Raw genomic sequence first — 18,614 nt, forward strand, 5'->3', positions numbered from 1 at the left:
GCATTCAAAATCTGGGGCATTTCCTGTATGAAATTTCATCTTGGTTTTGCCTGTAGCATTAGTTCTGGGGCACTCACAGACAATATCTTTGCAGTTTTGGAAACGAGTGTTTTCTTTCCAAAGCTGTCAATTATATGCATAGTCGAGCATATTTTTGTGACAAAATATCTTGTTGAAAACGGGAATGTTTTTTTTTATCCAAAAATTAAAAGAGCGCCCCCTATATCGAAAAAGTTAAGGAGAAGTATATATTTTAATTCCATGCATAACACTTGTATTTTCATCAACATTTATGATGAGTATTTCTGTAAATTGATGTGGCTCTCTGCAAAATCACCTGATGTTTTGGAAGCAAAACATTACTGAACATAACGTGTCAATGTAAACTGAGATGTTTTGATATAAATATGAAACAAAACATACATGTATTGTGTAACATGAAGTCCTATGAGTGCCATCTGATGAAGATCATCAAAGGTTAGTGATTAATTTTATCTCTATTTCTGCTTTATGTGACTCCTCTCTTTGGCTGGAAAAATGGCTGTGTTTTTATGTGACTAGGCGCTGACCTAACATAATCGCATGGTATGCTTTCGTCGTAAAGCCTTTTTGAAATCGAACACTGTGGTGGGATTAACAACAAGTTTATCTTTTTAAATGGTGTATAATACTTTGAGGTGTATAATATGTTTGAGGAATTTTAATTATGAGATTTCTGTTGTTTGAATTTGGAGCCTTGCACTTTCACTGGCTGTTGTCAAATCGAACCGTTAACGTGATTTCAGCCGTAAGAAGTTAAGAGGTATGTTTTCTGTTGGTCTTTGCTGAAGCTTGAATTGTGTGCCATCTGCATTGTCTCCTGAGTGAGTTTTCACAGTGTTACTGTGATCCTTCCATTACCGTTTCCGAGTAAAGTATGATTTTTATCCTTAACCACTGATTCCCCGTCTGGTGTCTTCTCTGCACCTGGGTCCAACCTCACCATGTCACAGCAAGCTTCAGCCAATAACATGGACCCAGCAGAGATCACCCAGATCAAGAATGCTGTAACCCACCAAGGAGCACTGTTGGGGAGGCAGCAAGAACAACTCTTCTATATATCAGAAACCCTCCGGGCACGTACCGGCTCCCTCCAACCACAGTCCAACCCCAACACAGGAGGAGCCAATGCCCAAGTCTCATCACCCAGTGCTACAGGTGTCTCCATAGTTCCTTCAGAAACACTGCACTGGGAACCCAAGATCCCAACCCCCTGAGCGGTATGACGGCCACCCAGGAGGACGCAAGGGACTCCTCACCTCCTTGTTCCACACCAATCGGGCCATGAACGCCTACATAATCTCTCTACTCTCGGGCAAGGCCCTGACGTGGGCAACAGCGGTGTGGGAACAGCAGCCTCCATTCTGCAGCTCCATATTAGCCTTCACTGCGAAGAGTCTTCGACCACCCAGTCAGTGGACAAGAAGCGGCCAGCCGACTGTTCAACATCTGTCAAGGGGCCAGACCAGTGGCTGACTTCACCATTGAGTTCCGCATCCTCGTCACCGAGAGTGGGTGGAATACGGAGGCACTGGTACCGCTTCCCACCAGGGGGGTTGTCTAATGCCATCAGAGGGTAAATGGGCAAGACAGAAGAGTTAAGTGCCTTTGAACAGGGTATGGTAGTAGGCTGGGTGGGTAAAGGTGTTCTTAATGCTTTGTACACTCAGTGTATGCTGCTGTATAGTGGCAAGAGTAAATAACTGCATGTAACTCAGCAGCTAAAAAGAGCATGAAATCGCTAGACTGCCTGTTTGTATCAAGCTTATGTCTCTAATACTGACAACAAAGTTTGTATGAACATGTCAAGAATTTAGGCCTATTCTGTGTAAAACATGTAAATAGCTTCATGTAGCCTACTTCCCTCCTGCAAAAGGAACATGACATCAAGCTTATGCTTACTGGGGCATGTAATGCAAAGTTGGAATTTTATTTTATTTTTGTAGTTTGTTGGAAATTGCGCTTATGCTTAATAGCCAGGGTTGGGTAGGTTACTTTCTAAATGTAATCCGTTACAAGTTACCTGTCCAAAACTGTAATCAGTAACCTAACTTTTAGATTACCCAAACTCAGTAACGTAATCTGATTACATTCAGTTACTTTTAGATTACTTTCCCATCAAGAGGCAGTAGAAGAAGACAAAAATGTATGTTACCAATTGAACAACAATATTGCAGGATAAATAAATGTTAAAGTTTACAAAGCTGGCTGTATATGGATGTTATTAAATTGTACTTTATGGGTTGGTTGTGTCAGCTTCTTCAAACCTATCGCTTTCTACTACAAATAATAATACGATTAAATGAGATATTTACATTAAAAACCAAAGTCTACCAGAATTCCAGTCATTTCAACTAAGGACTTATTAACCAGCCGTGCTCTGTTGTTTGTGATTTTGTTGTCATGGAGGACTGAATGGGCTCATTGATTCGAGTTGAAAAATAAATGCTGCGCTCATGGAATGGCATGCTTTGAGCACTACTGAAAGTGCTATTTACATGTGAAAAAGGAATGCCATATGTGGCATTTGCTATAGGCCTATTGTTTATCTTTTTGTTGGTGGTGACATTTTGATAATATGCAGCTGTTTGAAGGCCGAATCAATATATGAAACAATAACCAAATGGGGTGCCCTGCCTCTGTTTTGGTAAAAAGCTGAGGGATGGGTGTGGAGAAATGTAACCATACCTCATGATATCAAAATTATTGTTTTAACCTTGTTATGAGGCTATACAGTGTTTGTTTACATTTAACATGTTTACAAACACTGGATAAAAATAAGCTTATATGTTGGGTTCTCGTGGAGTGTGACAGTTGAACTAAGCTCATGAGGCATTTCTAAGTTATTTACATTTACATTTACATTTAAGTCATTTAGCAGACGCTCTTATCCAGAGCGACTTACAAATTGGTGAATTCACCTTCTGACATCCAGTGGAACAGCCACTTTACAATAGTGCATCTAAATCATTTAAGGGGGGTGAGAAGGATTACTTTATCCTATCCTAGGTATTCCTTGAAGAGGTGGGGTTTCAGGTGTCTCCGGAAGGTGGTGATTGACTCCGCTGTCCTGGCGTCGTGAGGGAGTTTGTTCCACCATTGGGGGCCAGAGCAGCGAACAGTTTTGACTGGGCTGAGCGGGAACTGTACTTCCTCAGTGGTAGGGAGGCGAGCAGGCCAGAGGTGGATGAACGCAGTGCCCTTGTTTGGGTGTAGGGCCTGATCAGAGCCTGGAGGTACTGCGGTGCCGTTCCCCTCACAGCTCCGTAGGCAAGCACCATGGTCTTGTAGCGGATGCGAGCTTCAACTGGAAGCCAGTGGAGAGAGCGGAGGAGCGGGGTGACGTGAGAGAACTTGGGAAGGTTGAACACCAGATGGGCTGCGGCGTTCTGGATGAGTTGTAGGGGTTTAATGGCACAGGCAGGGAGCCCAGCCAACAGCGAGTTGCAGTAATCCAGACGGGAGATGACAAGTGCCTGGATTAGGACCTGCGTCGCTTCCTGTGTGAGGCAGGGTCGTACTCTGCGGATGTTGTAGAGCATGAACCTACAGGAACGGGCCACCGCCTTGATGTTAGTTGAGAACGACAGGGTGTTGTCCAGGATCACGCCAAGGTTCTTAGCGCTCTGGGAGGAGGACACAATGGAGTTGTCAACCGTGATGGCGAGATCATGGAACGGGCAGTCCTTCCCCGGGAGGAAGAGCAGCTCCGTCTTGCCGAGGTTCAGCTTGAGGTGGTGATCCGTCATCCACACTGATATGTCTGCCAGACATGCAGAGATGCGATTCGCCACCTGGTCATCAGAAGGGGGAAAGGAGAAGATTAATTGTGTGTCGTCTGCATAGCAATGATAGGAGAGACCGTGTGAGGTTATGACAGAGCCAAGTGACTTGGTGTATAGCGAGAATAGGAGAGGGCCTAGAACAGAGCCCTGGGGGACACCAGTGGTGAGAGCGCGTGGCGAGGAGACAGATTCTCGCCACGCCACCTGGTAGGAGCGACCTGTCAGGTAGGACGCAATCCAAGCGTGGGCCGCGCCGGAGATGCCTAACTCGGAGAGGGTGGAGAGGAGGATCTGATGGTTCACAGTATCGAAGGCAGCCGATAGGTCTAGAAGGATGAGAGCAGAGGAGAGAGAGTTAGCTTTAGCAGTGCGGAGCGCCTCCGTGATACAGAGAAGAGCAGTCTCAGTTGAATGACTAGTCTTGAAACCTGACTGATTTGGATCAAGAAGGTCATTCTGAGAGAGATAGCGGGAGAGCTGGCCAAGGACGGCACGTTCAAGAGTTTTGGAGAGAAAAGAAAGAAGGGATACTGGTCTGTAGTTGTTGACATCGGAGGGATCGAGTGTAGGTTTTTTCAGAAGGGGTGCAACTCTCGCTCTCTTGAAGATGGAAGGGACGTAGCCAGCGGTCAGGGATGAGTTGATGAGCGAGGTGAGGTAAGGGAGAAGGTCTCCGGAAATGGTCTGGAGAAGAGAGGAGGGGATAGGGTCAAGCGGGCAGGTTGTTGGGCGGCCGGCCGTCACAAGAAGCGAGATTTCATCTGGAGAGAGAGGGAGAAAGAGGTCAGAGCACAGGGTAGGGCAGTGTGAGCAGAACCAGCAGTGTCGTTTGACTTAGCAAACGAGGATCGGATGTCGTCGACCTTCTTTTCAAAATGGTTGACGAAGTCATCTGCAGAGAGGGAGGAGGGGGGGAGGGGGAGGAGGATTCAGGAGGGAGGAGAAGGTGGCAAAGAGCTTCCTAGGGTTAGAGGCAGATGCTTGGAATTTAGAGTGGTAGAAAGTGGCTTTAGCAGCAGAGACAGAGGAGGAAAATGTAGAGAGGAGGGAGTGAAAGGATGCCAGGTCCGCAGGGAGGCGAGTTTTCCTCCATTTCCGCTCGGCTGCCCGGAGCCCTGTTCTGTGAGCTCGCAATGAGTCGTCGAGCCACGGAGCGGGAGGGGAGGACCGAGCCGGCCTGGAGGATAGGGGACATAGAGAGTCAAAGGATGCAGAAAGGGAAGAGAGGAGGGTTGAGGAGGCAGAATCAGGAGATAGGTTGGAGAAGGTATGAGCAGAGGGAAGAGATGATAGGATGGAAGAGGAGAGAGTAGCGGGGAGGGAGAGCGAAGGTTGGGACGGCGCGATACCATCCGAGTAGGGGCAGTGTGGGAAGTGTTGGATGAGAGCGAGAGGGAAAAGGATACAAGGTAGTGGTCGAAGACTTGGAGGGGAGTTGCAATGAGGTTAGTGGAAGAACAGCATCTAGTAAAGATGAGGTTGAGCGTATTGCCTGCCTTGTGAGTAGGGGGGGAAGGTGAGAGGGTGAGGTCAAAAGAGGAGAGGAGTGGAAAGAAGGAGGCAGAGAGGAATGAGTCAAAGGTAGACGTGGCGAGGTTAAAGTCGCCCAGGACTGTGAGAGGTGAGCCGTCCTCAGGAAAGGAGCTTATCAAGGCATCAAGCTCATTGATGAACTCTCCGAGGGAACCTGGAGGGCGATAAATGATAAGGATGTTAAGCTTGAAAGGGCTGGTAACTGTGACAGCATGGAATTCAAAGGAGGCGATAGACAGATGGGTAAGGGGAGAAAGAGAGAATGACCACTTGGGAGAGATGAGGATCCCGGTACCACCACCCTGCTGTCCAGAAGCTCTCGGGGTGTGCGAGAACACGTGGGCGGACGAAGAGAGAGCAGTAGGAGTAGCAGTGTTATCTGTGGTGATCCATGTTTCCGTCAGTGCCAAGAAGTCGAGGGACTGGAGGGAGGCATAGGCTGAGATGAACTCTGCCTTGTTGGCCGCAGATCGGCAGTTCCAGAGGCTACCGGAGACCTGGAACTCCACGTGGGTCGTGCGCGCAGGGACCACCAGATTAGGGTGGCCGCGGCCACGCGGTGTGGAGCGTTTGTATGGTCTGTGCAGAGAGGAGAGAACAGGGATAGATAGACATAGTTGACAGGCTACAGAAGAGGCTACGCTAATGCAAAGGAGATTGGAATGACAAGTGGACTACACGTCTCGAATGTTCAGAAAGTTAAGCTTACGTAGCAAGAATCTTATTGACTAAAATGATTGAAATGATACAGTACTGCTGGAGTAGGCTAGCTGGCAGTGGCTGCGTTGTTGACTTTGTAGGCTAGCAGGCAGTGGCTGCGTTGTTGACACTACACTAATCAAGTCGTTCCGTCGAGTGTAATAGTTTCTACAGTGCTGCTATTCGGGGACTAGCTGGCTAGCTAGCAGTGTTGATTACGTTACGTTACGTTACGTTAAAAGAACGACAATAGCTGGCTAACTAACCTAGAAAATCGCTCTAGACTACACAATTGTCTTAGATACAAAGACGGCTATGTAGCTAGCTAGCTACGATCAAACAAATCAAACCGTTGTACTGTAATGAAGTGAAATGAAAATGTGATACTACCTGTGGAGCGAAGCGGAATGTTGACCGGGTTGTTGAAGTTCTATTCGGTAGACGTTGGCTAGCTGTTGGCTAGCTAGCTAGCAGTATCCCCTACGTTAAGGACGACAAATAGCTGGCTAGCTAACCTCGGTAAATTAAGATAATCACTCTAAGTCTACACACTCTAAACTACACAATTATCTTGGATACGAAGACAGCAAAGACAACTATGTAGCTAGCTAACACTACACTAATCGAGTCGTTCAGTTGAGTGTAATAGTTTCTACAGTGCTAGTAGACGGTGGACGTTAGCTAGCTGCTGGGCAGATAGCAGTGTAGACTACGTTAGGACGACGAAATACGATAATTACGCAATTATCTTTGATACAAAGACGGCTATGTAGCTAGCTAAGAAGAAATTGCTAAGATTAGACAAATCAAACCGTTGTACTATAATGAAATGTAATGAAAAGTTATACTACCTGCGGACCGAAGTGTAGATGCGACCGCTCGCTCCAACCCGGAACTGACGTGTATGTGTAATATATATAATTTTTAAGTCCAAAATAGATGTAGCAACTACAGATTGCCCCTTTAAGTCTAATACAAGTGTGCAAGTTTGAGCATGTGTCCATTAGGCCTATGGATTTTTATTACATAGGCTGGGATCCGCACTATGCAGCTGTTGCAAGAGTGCATTTTTCACTGGCTGTCCACCGGTTTCAAAAACAATGATTGATAGGAAGCGTAAAGTTCTTGAAATCACCCATTATTGGGTTCAAATACACATTTAGATTTGTGAACAGCCATCCAGAACAACCACAATCTGTAAGGTGCAAATAGCTAAATGAGAGAGCAGCAGTGTGATTCACATTAATGTTCTATGCAGATATCAATAATAAGTGATATCCATATCGCCGTAGACTACACCACTGCTGTCATCCTTACCTCCAAGCGTTTATTCAAGTTGGATAGTCTTTGGATGCCGACAGCAGTCGCACCATTGGAAGACATAGCTTGAACTGTAGCCAACAAAAGCACATTCCTGCTCTTTTCCAGCGATCCATCAAACCCATTTGGTGTGTCATCATAGTGGTCTCTGACTTGTGGTCAAACTTGCTCTGGTGGAACAAACTTGAACTTGCGTCTTTTTTCAATGCTGATTTGAATGTCATTGAGAAAACAGCGAAGTGTCAAAGATGGGGTTTTTTCTCGCAAACATCCTTTCTGAATTTAAAAGTAATCCTCAAAGTAATCAAATAAGAATTTGTTCTTAACTGACTTGCCAAGTTAAATAAAGGTTAAATTAATAAATGTTTTTTAAAATATAATTTTTCAAAAGTGTGTGTAATCTGATTACTATCTTTTTGCTGGTAAAGTCACAGATTACTGTTAGTTTTTGTAATCCCTTACATGTAACAGATTACATGTAATCCTTTACTCCTCAACCTTGTTAATAGCCTACTGAGGGAATGCAATAGTTCAAACAGTTTTGTTTACAATATGATCAAGGAGGGGGGAGCGGCAGCGGAGCACTGAGCACAGCAGCGGAGTTGGCACTCAGCTATGCAAAAATGCGCAGAAATATCTGTATTTTCATCTTGGGCAAATTGGGATACAGTGAAGGATAAACGTAACATACTTTTCTATACTTTTCTATTTTGTGAATAGAGATACGCAGCTATTATGTCAATCACCATTAGCGTGGCCCCACCCAATAACGTTACCGCCTGTCATCTTGATCTTTTAAACTCAATCTTTACCCACATTTTTCTTTACCACTACATCCTTTTGTAACAAAGTGACTGATTGACATCCTCCCTCTTCTTGACTCATCCTTACCCTTCTCCCCCTTGCAGACCCGGAGTACCGGCGGTTTCTGGAGAACTACTCCTGTGATGAGGAGAAGTCCATGGCCAACCCCGAAACCCTGCTGGGAGAGATAGAGGCCAAGACAAAGAAACTCATAGGTATTGGATCAATCAGTCAGTCTGTCTGTCTATCTACCAATAAGTCAGGCAATCAATCAATCTGACTTTACATTACATCTGATTGAATTTCAGCCAAAAGAACAACACCTCTTCTGGAGTACATCAAGAATAAGAAACTTGAGAAGCACGTAAGAGTAATGTAACAGTGAGAAATAATGCATTTACCATTGCCCTTTGTGGACTCCTATCCAGATGTAGATCAACTCTCAAAATAAGATGCAATTTCTCTGTAGAGGATAAGAGAGGAGAAGAGAGAGGAGCGTCGACGCAGGGAGCTGGAGAAGAAACGGCAGAGGGAGGAGGAGAAGAGGAAACGGAGGGAGGAAGAGAGACGCAAACGCAAGGAGGCGGATAAACAGAAGAAACTATCGGAGAAGGAGATCAAGATCAAGGTGGTCACTGGTTCTGTTGACACAAAGTCAAAACCAAAGAACATTTGTGACCAACCCGTTCGATTCTGTCTTATGTACCAACATTTGATATTGTGTTTTTTACATTGGATAAAAGCAGAGACACAGAGCTAGAAAATGGTATATCATACACTACAGTTGAGGAACAATGGTTAACGTAATTCTGCTATGAAAGTTGATAAACTTGTAACTTCCCTTTTGAGAAAATGGCCCTTGAATGTTTTGGTACACCTAGTAGAGAGCTCAACTTTGTCTACACCCATTTAGCATCGTTCACACCCTCTAAACCTTTATCCCCACCCATCTCTTTAAGGATTCAAATGTGAGGCCATATACTAAACAACTAAAGGTCTCAAGACTGAAGGTTTGTTTTTACTACGGGTGGTTCGTAAATTTAATCTGGGGTGCCAGAGTGTGCTCAGAGTGCGCTCTGGGTATTCGTAAACTAAGAGCGTTGCCAGATTGTCCGTTCATAAATTCAGATCTTTTCACTCTCACTCTGGCAGAGTTGGTTAGGCTTTTTTATGTTATCCGGAGAGTTAGTTACTGCAACTGTGCTGTTGGCAACAATTTAAATACGCTTTTTTTGCCAACGTTTGCTGACACCGGCCATATTCAACAGGTGTTGAGTGTTCACAAATCGTCAGTTATTCTGCACTCTGGCACAATCAGACGAGAGTGTTCTGAAATCAGAGTAGATAGCCAGAGCGAATTTATCAGCGACGTCTATCGAGTGGCGTAGTGGTCTAAGGCAGTGTGGGCTGTGCCACTAGAGATTTTGGGTTCGAGTCCAGGCCCTGTCGAAGCCGGCTGCGATTGGGATACCCATGGGGCAGGACACAATTGGCACAACGTCGTACGGGTTAGTGGAGGGTTTGGCCGGCAGGGATGTCCTAGTCCCATCGCGCACTAGCAACTCCTGTGGCGGGACAGGCGCAGTGCACGCTGACACGGTCGCCAGGTGTACGGTGTTTCCTCCGACACATTGGTGTGGCTGGCTTCCCGGGTTAAGTGGGCATTGTGTCAAGAAGCAGTGCGGCTTGGTTGGGTTGTGTTTCGGGGGACCCACAGCTCTCAACCTTCGCCTCTCCCGAGTCCGTATGGGAGTTGCAGCGATGAGACAAGACTGTAACTACCAATTGGATACCATGAAATTGGGGAGAAAAGGGTATAATAGAAAAAATATATATAGACACTGCTCAAAAAAATAATGGGAACACTAAAATAACATCCTAGATCTGAATGAATACTTTTAAATACTTTCTTTACATAGTTGAATGTGCTGACGACAAAATCACACAAAAATTATCAATGGAAATCAAATTTATCAACCCATGGTGGTCTGGATTTGGAGTCACTCAAAATTAAAGTGGAAAACCACACTACAGGTTGATCCAACTTTGATGTAATGTCCTTAAAACAAGTCAAAATGAGGCTCAGTAGTGTGTGTGGCCTCCACGTGCCTGTATGACCTCCCTACAATGCCTGGGCATGCTTCTGATGAGGTGGCGGATGGTCTCCTGAGGGATCTCCTCCCTGACCTGGACTAAAGCATCCGCCAATTCCTGGACAGTGTGGTGCAACGTGGCGTTGGTGGATGGAGCGAGACATGATGTGCTCAATTGGATTCAGGTCTGGGGAACGGGCGGGCCAGTCCATAGCATCAATGCCTTCCTCTTGCAGGAACTGCTGACACACTCCAGCCACATGAGGTCTAACATTGTCTTGCATTAGGAGGAACCCAGGGCCAACCGCACCAGCATATGGTCTCACAAGGGGTCTGAGGATCTCATCTCGGTACCTAATGGCAGTCAGGCTACCTCTGGCGAGCACATGGAGGGCTGTGCGGCCCCCCAAAGAAATGCCACCCCACACCATGACTGACCCACTGCCAAACCGGTCATGCTGGAGGATGTTGCAGGCAGCAGAACATTCTCCACGGTGTCTCCAGACTGTCGCGTCTTTCACATGTGCTCAGTGTGAACCTGCTTTCATCTGTGAAGAGCACAGGGCGCTAGTGGCGAATTTGCCAATCTTGGTGTTCTCTGGCAAATGCCAAACGTCCTGCACAGTGTTGGGCTGTAAGCCCAACCCCCACCTGTGGACGTCGGGCCCTCATAGCACCCTCATGGAGTCTGTTTCTGACCGTTTGAGCAGACACATGCACATTTGTGGCCTGCTGGAGGTCATTTTGCAGGGCTCTGGCAGTGCTCCTCCTGCTCCTCCTTGCACAAAGGCGGAGGTAGTGGTCCTGCTGCTGGGTTGTTTCCCTCCTACGGCCTCCTCCACGTCTCCTGATGTGCTGGCCTGACTCCTGGTAGCGCCTCCATGCTCTGGACACTACGCTGACAGACACAGCAAACCTTCTTGCCACAGCTCGCATTGATGTGCCATCCTGGATGAGCTGCACTACCTGAGCCACTTATGTGGGTTGTAGACTCCGTCTCATGCTACCACTAGAGTGAAAGCACCGCCAGCATTCAAAAGTGACCAAAACATCAGCCAGGAAGCATAGGAACTGAGAAGTGGTCTGTGGTTATCACCTGCAGAACCACTCCTTTATTCGGGGTGTCTTGCTAATTGCCTATAATTTCCACCTGTTGTCTATTCCATTTGCACAACAGCGTGTGCAATTTATTGTCAATCAGTGTTGCTTCCTAAGTGGACAGTTTGATTTCACAGAAGTGTGATTGACTTGGAGTTACATTGTGTTGTTTAAGTGTTCCCTTTATTTTTTTGAGCAGTGTACAAAAAATATATATATATTTTAATAAATTGTTTGAAGATGTAATCTGGAGAAAGGTGTTTTATACAACAGCCTTCTCAGTGTTCTCTTTTTGACTCAGTCTGCATATTTGCAAACAAACGCCAGAATTTACTCAGCTCCTTAGCTATCGTACTCTAATTCCACTGATTTCAAAACTCGGTCCTTCAGAAAGTGGAGAGCAACATTTATGTAGTTCTATTATGTGATATCTTTCAAAAAAGAAAAAAATCTTAGAAAGGAATATCTACCCATACTGACCAGCTCATGTTATAGACAGAAGCGTGATCTGCCATGTAGCAATCTGAACTCCTCTCTTGGCATGTCCAACACGCTCATTATCTCAGCCAATCATGGCTAGCGTGAAGGTTGCCACCTTTTTCTGTGGCTAAACCGACTTCGCTCGTGATTTAACAATTTTATTTGTATTTACAGATGGCATGCATGTTTTTTATTAAGGCATATGAAAGTCCACATGTTCCAGAAGGCATTTCTGCAAAAAAAAACACACATTTTTTCAAATTTTGATCTAAATATGTTCAAATGGGTCTCAATTGGCGCACGACATCCACCTAGTTTTCTGGAACGTGTCCCATTTTGAATGGTATATGCACATTCACCAAATGAAAGCTTTTAGGAAGCCCTTTGTGAGCTGGATTTTGTTAGTCGTAACTATTGGTCAGATAGACAGTAATTTCTGTACCCAGAGTTAAGGCTGTGACCAGATTTTATAGTTAGTGACTGTTTTGTTAATAACTGTTGGTAGTTGTTGGGTACTAAGTGTGTTTTGGGCTTGCCTCAGCTCCTGAAGAAGAGTGACTGGGACGATGATGTGGACTCTGACAGGCTCAAGGACAAAGGAGACAGTGGGGACACAGAGAGGGCCAAGTGGGACAAACCCTGTGGACACATGAAGTCAAAGGAAACCATGGACCCGTAAGGAGATTTTAATGCAATATTCATGATATTTTTGTTTTATATCAGTCTCTGATGCTTTGTTTTTCTCAGTTATGAGAAACCCAAATTGAAATTAGCTAGTGGTAAAGGACGGGATTTCTTCTATACTGTGAGTTTTCTATCCTTATCACAGTGGATGCCACATTTGGCTTTGACCAACCTGGAGCCTTTACAGCTTTGTGACAAAACCAATGTTTCTAGCCAAGGCCTGGTCATAAGCTGATACCACACCCCTCCAGTGTCATACCTAGGGCTGTTGCAGTGTTCTTATTAACGCCACACTGGCAGTCATGAGTCATGACCGCAGTAAAGTTATACAGTGACTGTTGAGTCACGGTAATATCCTTTTATGCACTCCGGTCATGTGTTGGTAGTACCCTAACGAACATTAGGTGGCTAATGGCCTGGTACTCAGGGGTCTATTTTCCCTTCAAACACTCTGACATCAATGCAATTGAAAATCACATAACACTTATCATCAAAACAATATCATGCTTTCAAGACTCACCCCACTGTGATGATACATTTGAAGAAAGAAGTTCAACAGCAGGTTGAAACTGAGTGGAAAACATGGTCGGTCATTGTGGATGTTGTTTCAAAGCCTAACACAACAAAATGGACAACGCCTTCTAAGGTGATGATTAATTCAAAACAACTACATGCATATTAGAGCTTATGCATATGCATAAGAGGCCAAGCTCGGGGAAAAAAAACCTGAATTAAAATAATGATTGTGCTGTTATACAATACATAGCCTACTGCATATTACGCATGGCAGAAAAACATAAAACGAAACTGATTTAATATGTCTTTGGTACATAATTGGTCTAGCCTTTAGGCCTACTCCAAAATTAAACACATTGTATTATTATGCAATCTGGATGGCCTGGGTTACCTCATGCGACACTCCAAAATGTATATCCAGGAGTCGAGGAGAGAATGTATACCCCTAGGCAATGTTGTTGGTTCATTGATTGTCCAGGGGGTCTTACAGTTGTGGTAAATTTGTATATGATTTTGAATAGCCTAGTAATAGGGATTTTTTAAATATTTTATAATTAATTAATAGGCTGACATATTAACGTTACCTTTAGCTACAAAATATCTCACCACCAATCGTTTCCATCTGCTCCTCTCCTTTATTCCTTTCTCAAGCGTGCAGAGGGGATGACAACAGTTCAGTGAAATATGTTTTGTTGTGAAAACATGTTACTATCATTGTTACCGACAGATTTCATTTGGTTTCCCAAATTAAGCATTGGGTAGCTGCAGGAATAGAGTTTGAGCCCATGGCATCCAGAAAATCACCTGTTGTGTAGCGAGTGAATGATCCTCAAACAGTGGTTGATATGTGGAGTGAAATAAGGGTTCTTGTATTTATTTCTCAGCTGCTCATATTAAGCATAGCTCCCCTACAAAACCCAATTAACCAAGTAGCCTATCCGGCGTAACTGAAAAACGGACCACGGGAAAACACGTGGCCTCTTTTCGCTATTTGAGTGTGGACGACGTGTTTTCCCCCCTGTCCCTGCCCAATGGGCCATTCTAAATTGAGACTAATGTGACATAGTAAAGACAAGATTCAATTGAGAATAGTCTGATGGGTGAAAATATGATCACTCAATGAGAGAACAGCTGTGCAACCTGATGCAAGGAACAGAGAGCAAACTTTTTTCCCCCCGACTTTCTCAAATCATCAATATCCTGTAGTCATGCACCCCATATGTGTTTTGATTTCTAAGACATTTTAAGGTAAGTATCATTCACAGCTAAAGTTGCCAACTAACTCTAAATGTAATGTATAGGACCTGCTTCAAATGATCACTTTCACACTCAACATAGCCACAACATATGCACACTTTCTCCGGAATGGGAAAAATCTCCTTTCTATTTCTGTCACGTTCTGACCTTTATTTCCTTTGTTTTGTCTTTATTTTGTATTATCAGGGCGTGAGTTGGGATGGGCAGTCTATGATTGGTTTCTGTTTCGGCCTAGTATGGTTCTCAATCAGAGGCAGGTGTCGTTAGTTGTCTCTGATTGAGAATCATACTTAGGTAGCCTGGGTTTCACTGTTGGTTTGTGGGTGTTTGTTTCCGTGTCAGTGTTTGTCGCCACACAGTACTGTTTCGGTTTCGTTTCATGTTCACGTTTATTGTTTTGTTTTTTCATAGTGTTCAGTTTATTTATTAAAGTAATCATCATGAACACTTACCACGCTGCATCTTGGTCCGATCCTTACTCCTCTTCAGACGAAGAGGAGAGCTGCCGTTACAATTTCATTCAGCTTTACGACTTTTGCATGACAATAACCAGCTGACAAAATGTAATGACCGCCACAGCCCTAGTAATAACCAGTCTACCTGTGCTTCCCTTTCCTGCCACTAGGGGTCAGATGGAGAGCGATAAGGAGCAGAGAGAGCACGGCCGCAGGCAGAGAGACAAAGACCACAGAGGAAGAGACGAGGAGAGGAAACGACAGCGCCACCACTACGAGTTCGACAAGTCCATGCGGTGCAAGGAGGATACCAAGTGGGGTAAAGGCTACTGCCAGGACCGTGCAAAGAAAGATGGCCAATACCACAGCTCCTACGACATGTGCGACAAGGTGGGCAAGGAGGTCAGAGAGGACATAGGCGGTAGCAGGAAGGACCGCGTCCGGAACAAGGTGAGCGACAAGGTGAGCAAGAGAGGTAGGTCGTTGTTTTGTGGTTGATTTTTATTTAAAGAACAATAATAATATAAGTAGGTTACACCTTTATTATTGTGTAGTTATTCCTGAAAGTACAATATAACAAAAGTATTGTTGCAAGGTTTGAGTCCTTTGGAATTCTTTGAGGATTTCAACCTGTCGTTATACCGATTTTTAAATATTTTCAAGTCAACAAAGTTTGTTTTATGTTGTGATATATTCTGTTTTTTTTACGATACAACCCCACCACACACATTTCGAGCTGCTTGTCACACTGCTTGTACAACATAGTCTGTGTTTCATCAGCTGTGCAAACAGACAGTGCTATACTGTTGCAGGGAAGTGGAGACATTTATACTTCAATATAACATTATTGTCCACGAGATGAAAGATTTACAAGCTAAAGATGATCAAAGGTACAGTCATCATACATTATGTTAAAAACAGTGAGAATTACAGTACATGTGCACTACACATAATAACACACATACATACAAACTCACATGTATAAATACCTTGACATATGACATATTTGTATGTAACCCCCATTGATCCAGGCCTGTGTCTCTCAGTCTGTGTTAGCCTATCAGGACAGAAGGACGTCCCAGTCAGAGGGGCCACACCAGATACGAGGGGCTCTGCCAAACAAGGTACAGTCAGCTCGTCTTTCCACCACCGGCCAAGGTACAGCTATAGCTAGCCTTTCTACATTTGGGATGAGGAGGGGCATACAAGGTAGTGGGATGGTGCACCAAAGTATAGATGTATAGCTTCTCTTCTACCCTTTGGTCCTTTCTACATAGGTGGCATATCTGTTCTCAAATAGTATTTGCTGCCTTTCAAATACCTTTAGTGTTTGGTTGAGCCTGCCTGGAGTGCCAGAAGAGAGCAGGGTTTGCACTTTTGGGAGTAATCTATTGCATCAGGCAAGCTCAATTAAGAGCTGATAAAGAAGAAAAAAATACTATTTGAAAATACTAAAATACTATTAAAATACTAATACTATAGTGAGTGAGGTTACTAGTCAATGGACTGCTAGTCTTACCAGTAGCCTTTCTATAGTTAGATCGTACCACAAAAAGTGTGTTTTGTGTCCCTATGACATTTTAGGTAGAAATTGTGCACCAATTTTAACTTTAAAAAGCCAATTATATTAAATGGCGCTACTTTTAATAAAACCCACATGGAAAATTCAGTAAATCTGATTTTTAATATGAATAAAGACTTGCTAAAGTGCCAAAATTCTGAATTTTGACATTTCTCTCTGTGCATCCTGTTACTTCTAGGAACATTGTAACCTGCTTAACCCCAAAATGTCCCTCATTTTAAGGTCAACCCTTTTATGTGAACTGAACTGTTTTAATATGGCCAAACTATTCCTTTAAACATTGAACATATAATTATCGAATCATAGTGTAAAAGTTCTACTTTTTTTGGCCATTTTCTAGTGTTATGTGGTGGAAATCTGAGTGGGACGAACAAAACACATCACCCCTGTTACCCATACATCGGAAGACAGGCTACAAATGTTTTAACAAATTTTAAATGTTTTGTGAAGCTTGCATTTAGTCAATTGTCCCTCCCTGTTGCACACAACAAGCTTCCATTACCCCTGTCACAAGGGGATTTATGGCTGATTTAAGATTAAATCATCAACCCTGTTACTTTATTTGGTCCTTAATAAGCACTTGCTATAGTATTTTTCTTGAGATGGTAAAACATGTTTTTATTAAGTTGAACGTGTGCTCTTTATGGAAATGTTGAAATTAGGGCATTTTTTGTTGTTGCTTTTACCAAGGTACACTACCCGGCTTTACTACTGAAATAAGTGAAGGCATCCCACCGCATCTTTTGGAGGCTCCATTTTCAATGACATAAAGATAAATGAATATACATTGATTACACACAATACCCCATAATGTCAAAGTGGAATTGTGTTTTTCAATATTTATTTCTCTCAAATCAATGAAAAATGGAAAGATGAAATGTCTTGAGTCAATAAGTATTCAACCCCTTTGTTATGGCAAGCCTAAATAAGTTTAAATGTAAAAATGTGCTTAACGACTCACATAATACGTTGGACTCACTATGTGTGCAATAACAGCGTTTAACATTATTTTTGAATGACTACCTCATCTCTGTACGCCACACATGCGAAGATCACTCAATTGCAAAGATCACTCAATTGAGAAGTGAAATTCAAACACAGATTCAACCACAAAGACCAGGGAGGTTTTCCAATGCCCTGCAAAGTAGGGCACCTATTGGTCGATGGGTAAAAAAATAAAAAATAAAGACACTGAATATCCCTTTGAGCATGGTGAAGTTATTAATTACACTTTGGAAGGTGTATCAATACACCCAGTCACAACAAAGATTACGGCCATCCTTCCTAACCACTCAGCGATTTCACCATGAGGCCAATGGTGACATTAAAACTGTTTCCAAGTTTAATGGCTGTGATAGGAGAAACATTTGGATGGATCGTTTGTAGTTACTCCACAATACCAACCTAATTGACAGAATGAAAAGACGGAAGCATGTACAGAACAAAAATATTCCAAAACATCATGTTTGCAATAAGGCACTGAAGTACTGCAAGACATGTGGCAAAGCTATTTACTTTCTGTCCTGAATACAAAGTGTTATGTTTGGGGCAATGTTGGCTGCATCATGTTATGGGTATGCTTGTATTCGTTAAGGACTGGGGAGTTTTTCAGGATAAAAGAGAAATGGAATGGAGCTAAGCACAGACAAAATCCTATAGGAAATCATGGTTCAGTCTACTTTCCATGAGACACTGGGAGATGAATTCCACCTTTCAGCAGGACAATAACCTAAAACACAAAGCCAAATCTACACTAGAGTTGCTTATCAAGTGGACAGTGAATGTTCCTGAGTGGCCGAGTAACAGTTTTGACTTAAATCTACTTGAAAATCTATGGCAAGACCTGAAAATGGTTGTCTAGCAATGATCAAAAACCAATTTGACAGAGCTTGAATAATTTGGAGAATAATAATAGGCAAATGTTGCACAATCCAGATGTAGAAAGCTCTTAGAGACTTACCCAGAAACACTCACAGCTATAAACGCTGCCAAAGGTGTTTCTAACACTATCCAGATGTAGAAAGCTCTTAGAGACTTACCCAGAAACACTCACAGCTATAAACGCTGCCAAAGGTGCTTCTACAAAGTATTGCATCAGAGGTGTTGAATACTTATGTAAATGAGATATTTCTGTATTTCATATTCAATAAATGTGCTGAATAGAAACATCAAAACATTCTTACAACCCCAAAGCTTGTGAATGTGGCGCAGGAACCACTGACTCACGACCAATTTGCTACTCTGAGACGCTTTGTTGATATGGCCTCTG

At 43.6% G+C, this 18,614-nt stretch overlaps 1 protein-coding gene across 4 annotated transcripts in view; it reads left to right on the forward strand.

The window, feature by feature from the left end:
- Positions 1 to 18,614, forward strand: part of LOC135547065 (regulator of nonsense transcripts 3A-like) — a 37,764-nt gene that overhangs the window by 10,968 nt on the left and 8,182 nt on the right. Inside the window, exons 5-10 of one of the 4 annotated variants that reach the window (XM_064975672.1) lie at positions 8,285 to 8,395; positions 8,489 to 8,544; positions 8,650 to 8,808; positions 12,393 to 12,526; positions 14,934 to 15,225; positions 15,810 to 15,887. In XM_064975672.1, coding sequence (XP_064831744.1) covers positions 8,285 to 8,395; positions 8,489 to 8,544; positions 8,650 to 8,808; positions 12,393 to 12,526; positions 14,934 to 15,225; positions 15,810 to 15,887 — 830 coding nt within the window. Of the gene's footprint in view, positions 1 to 8,284; positions 8,396 to 8,488; positions 8,545 to 8,649; positions 8,809 to 12,392; positions 12,527 to 14,933; positions 15,239 to 15,809; positions 16,161 to 18,614 lie in introns of those variants that run through there. The other 3 variants (XM_064975673.1, XM_064975675.1, XM_064975674.1) reach the window with 3 other exon arrangements.

The sequence above is a fragment of the Oncorhynchus masou genome, chromosome 10 (genome assembly GCF_036934945.1).
Source record: "Oncorhynchus masou masou isolate Uvic2021 chromosome 10, UVic_Omas_1.1, whole genome shotgun sequence".
Lineage (NCBI taxonomy): Eukaryota > Metazoa > Chordata > Actinopteri > Salmoniformes > Salmonidae > Oncorhynchus > Oncorhynchus masou.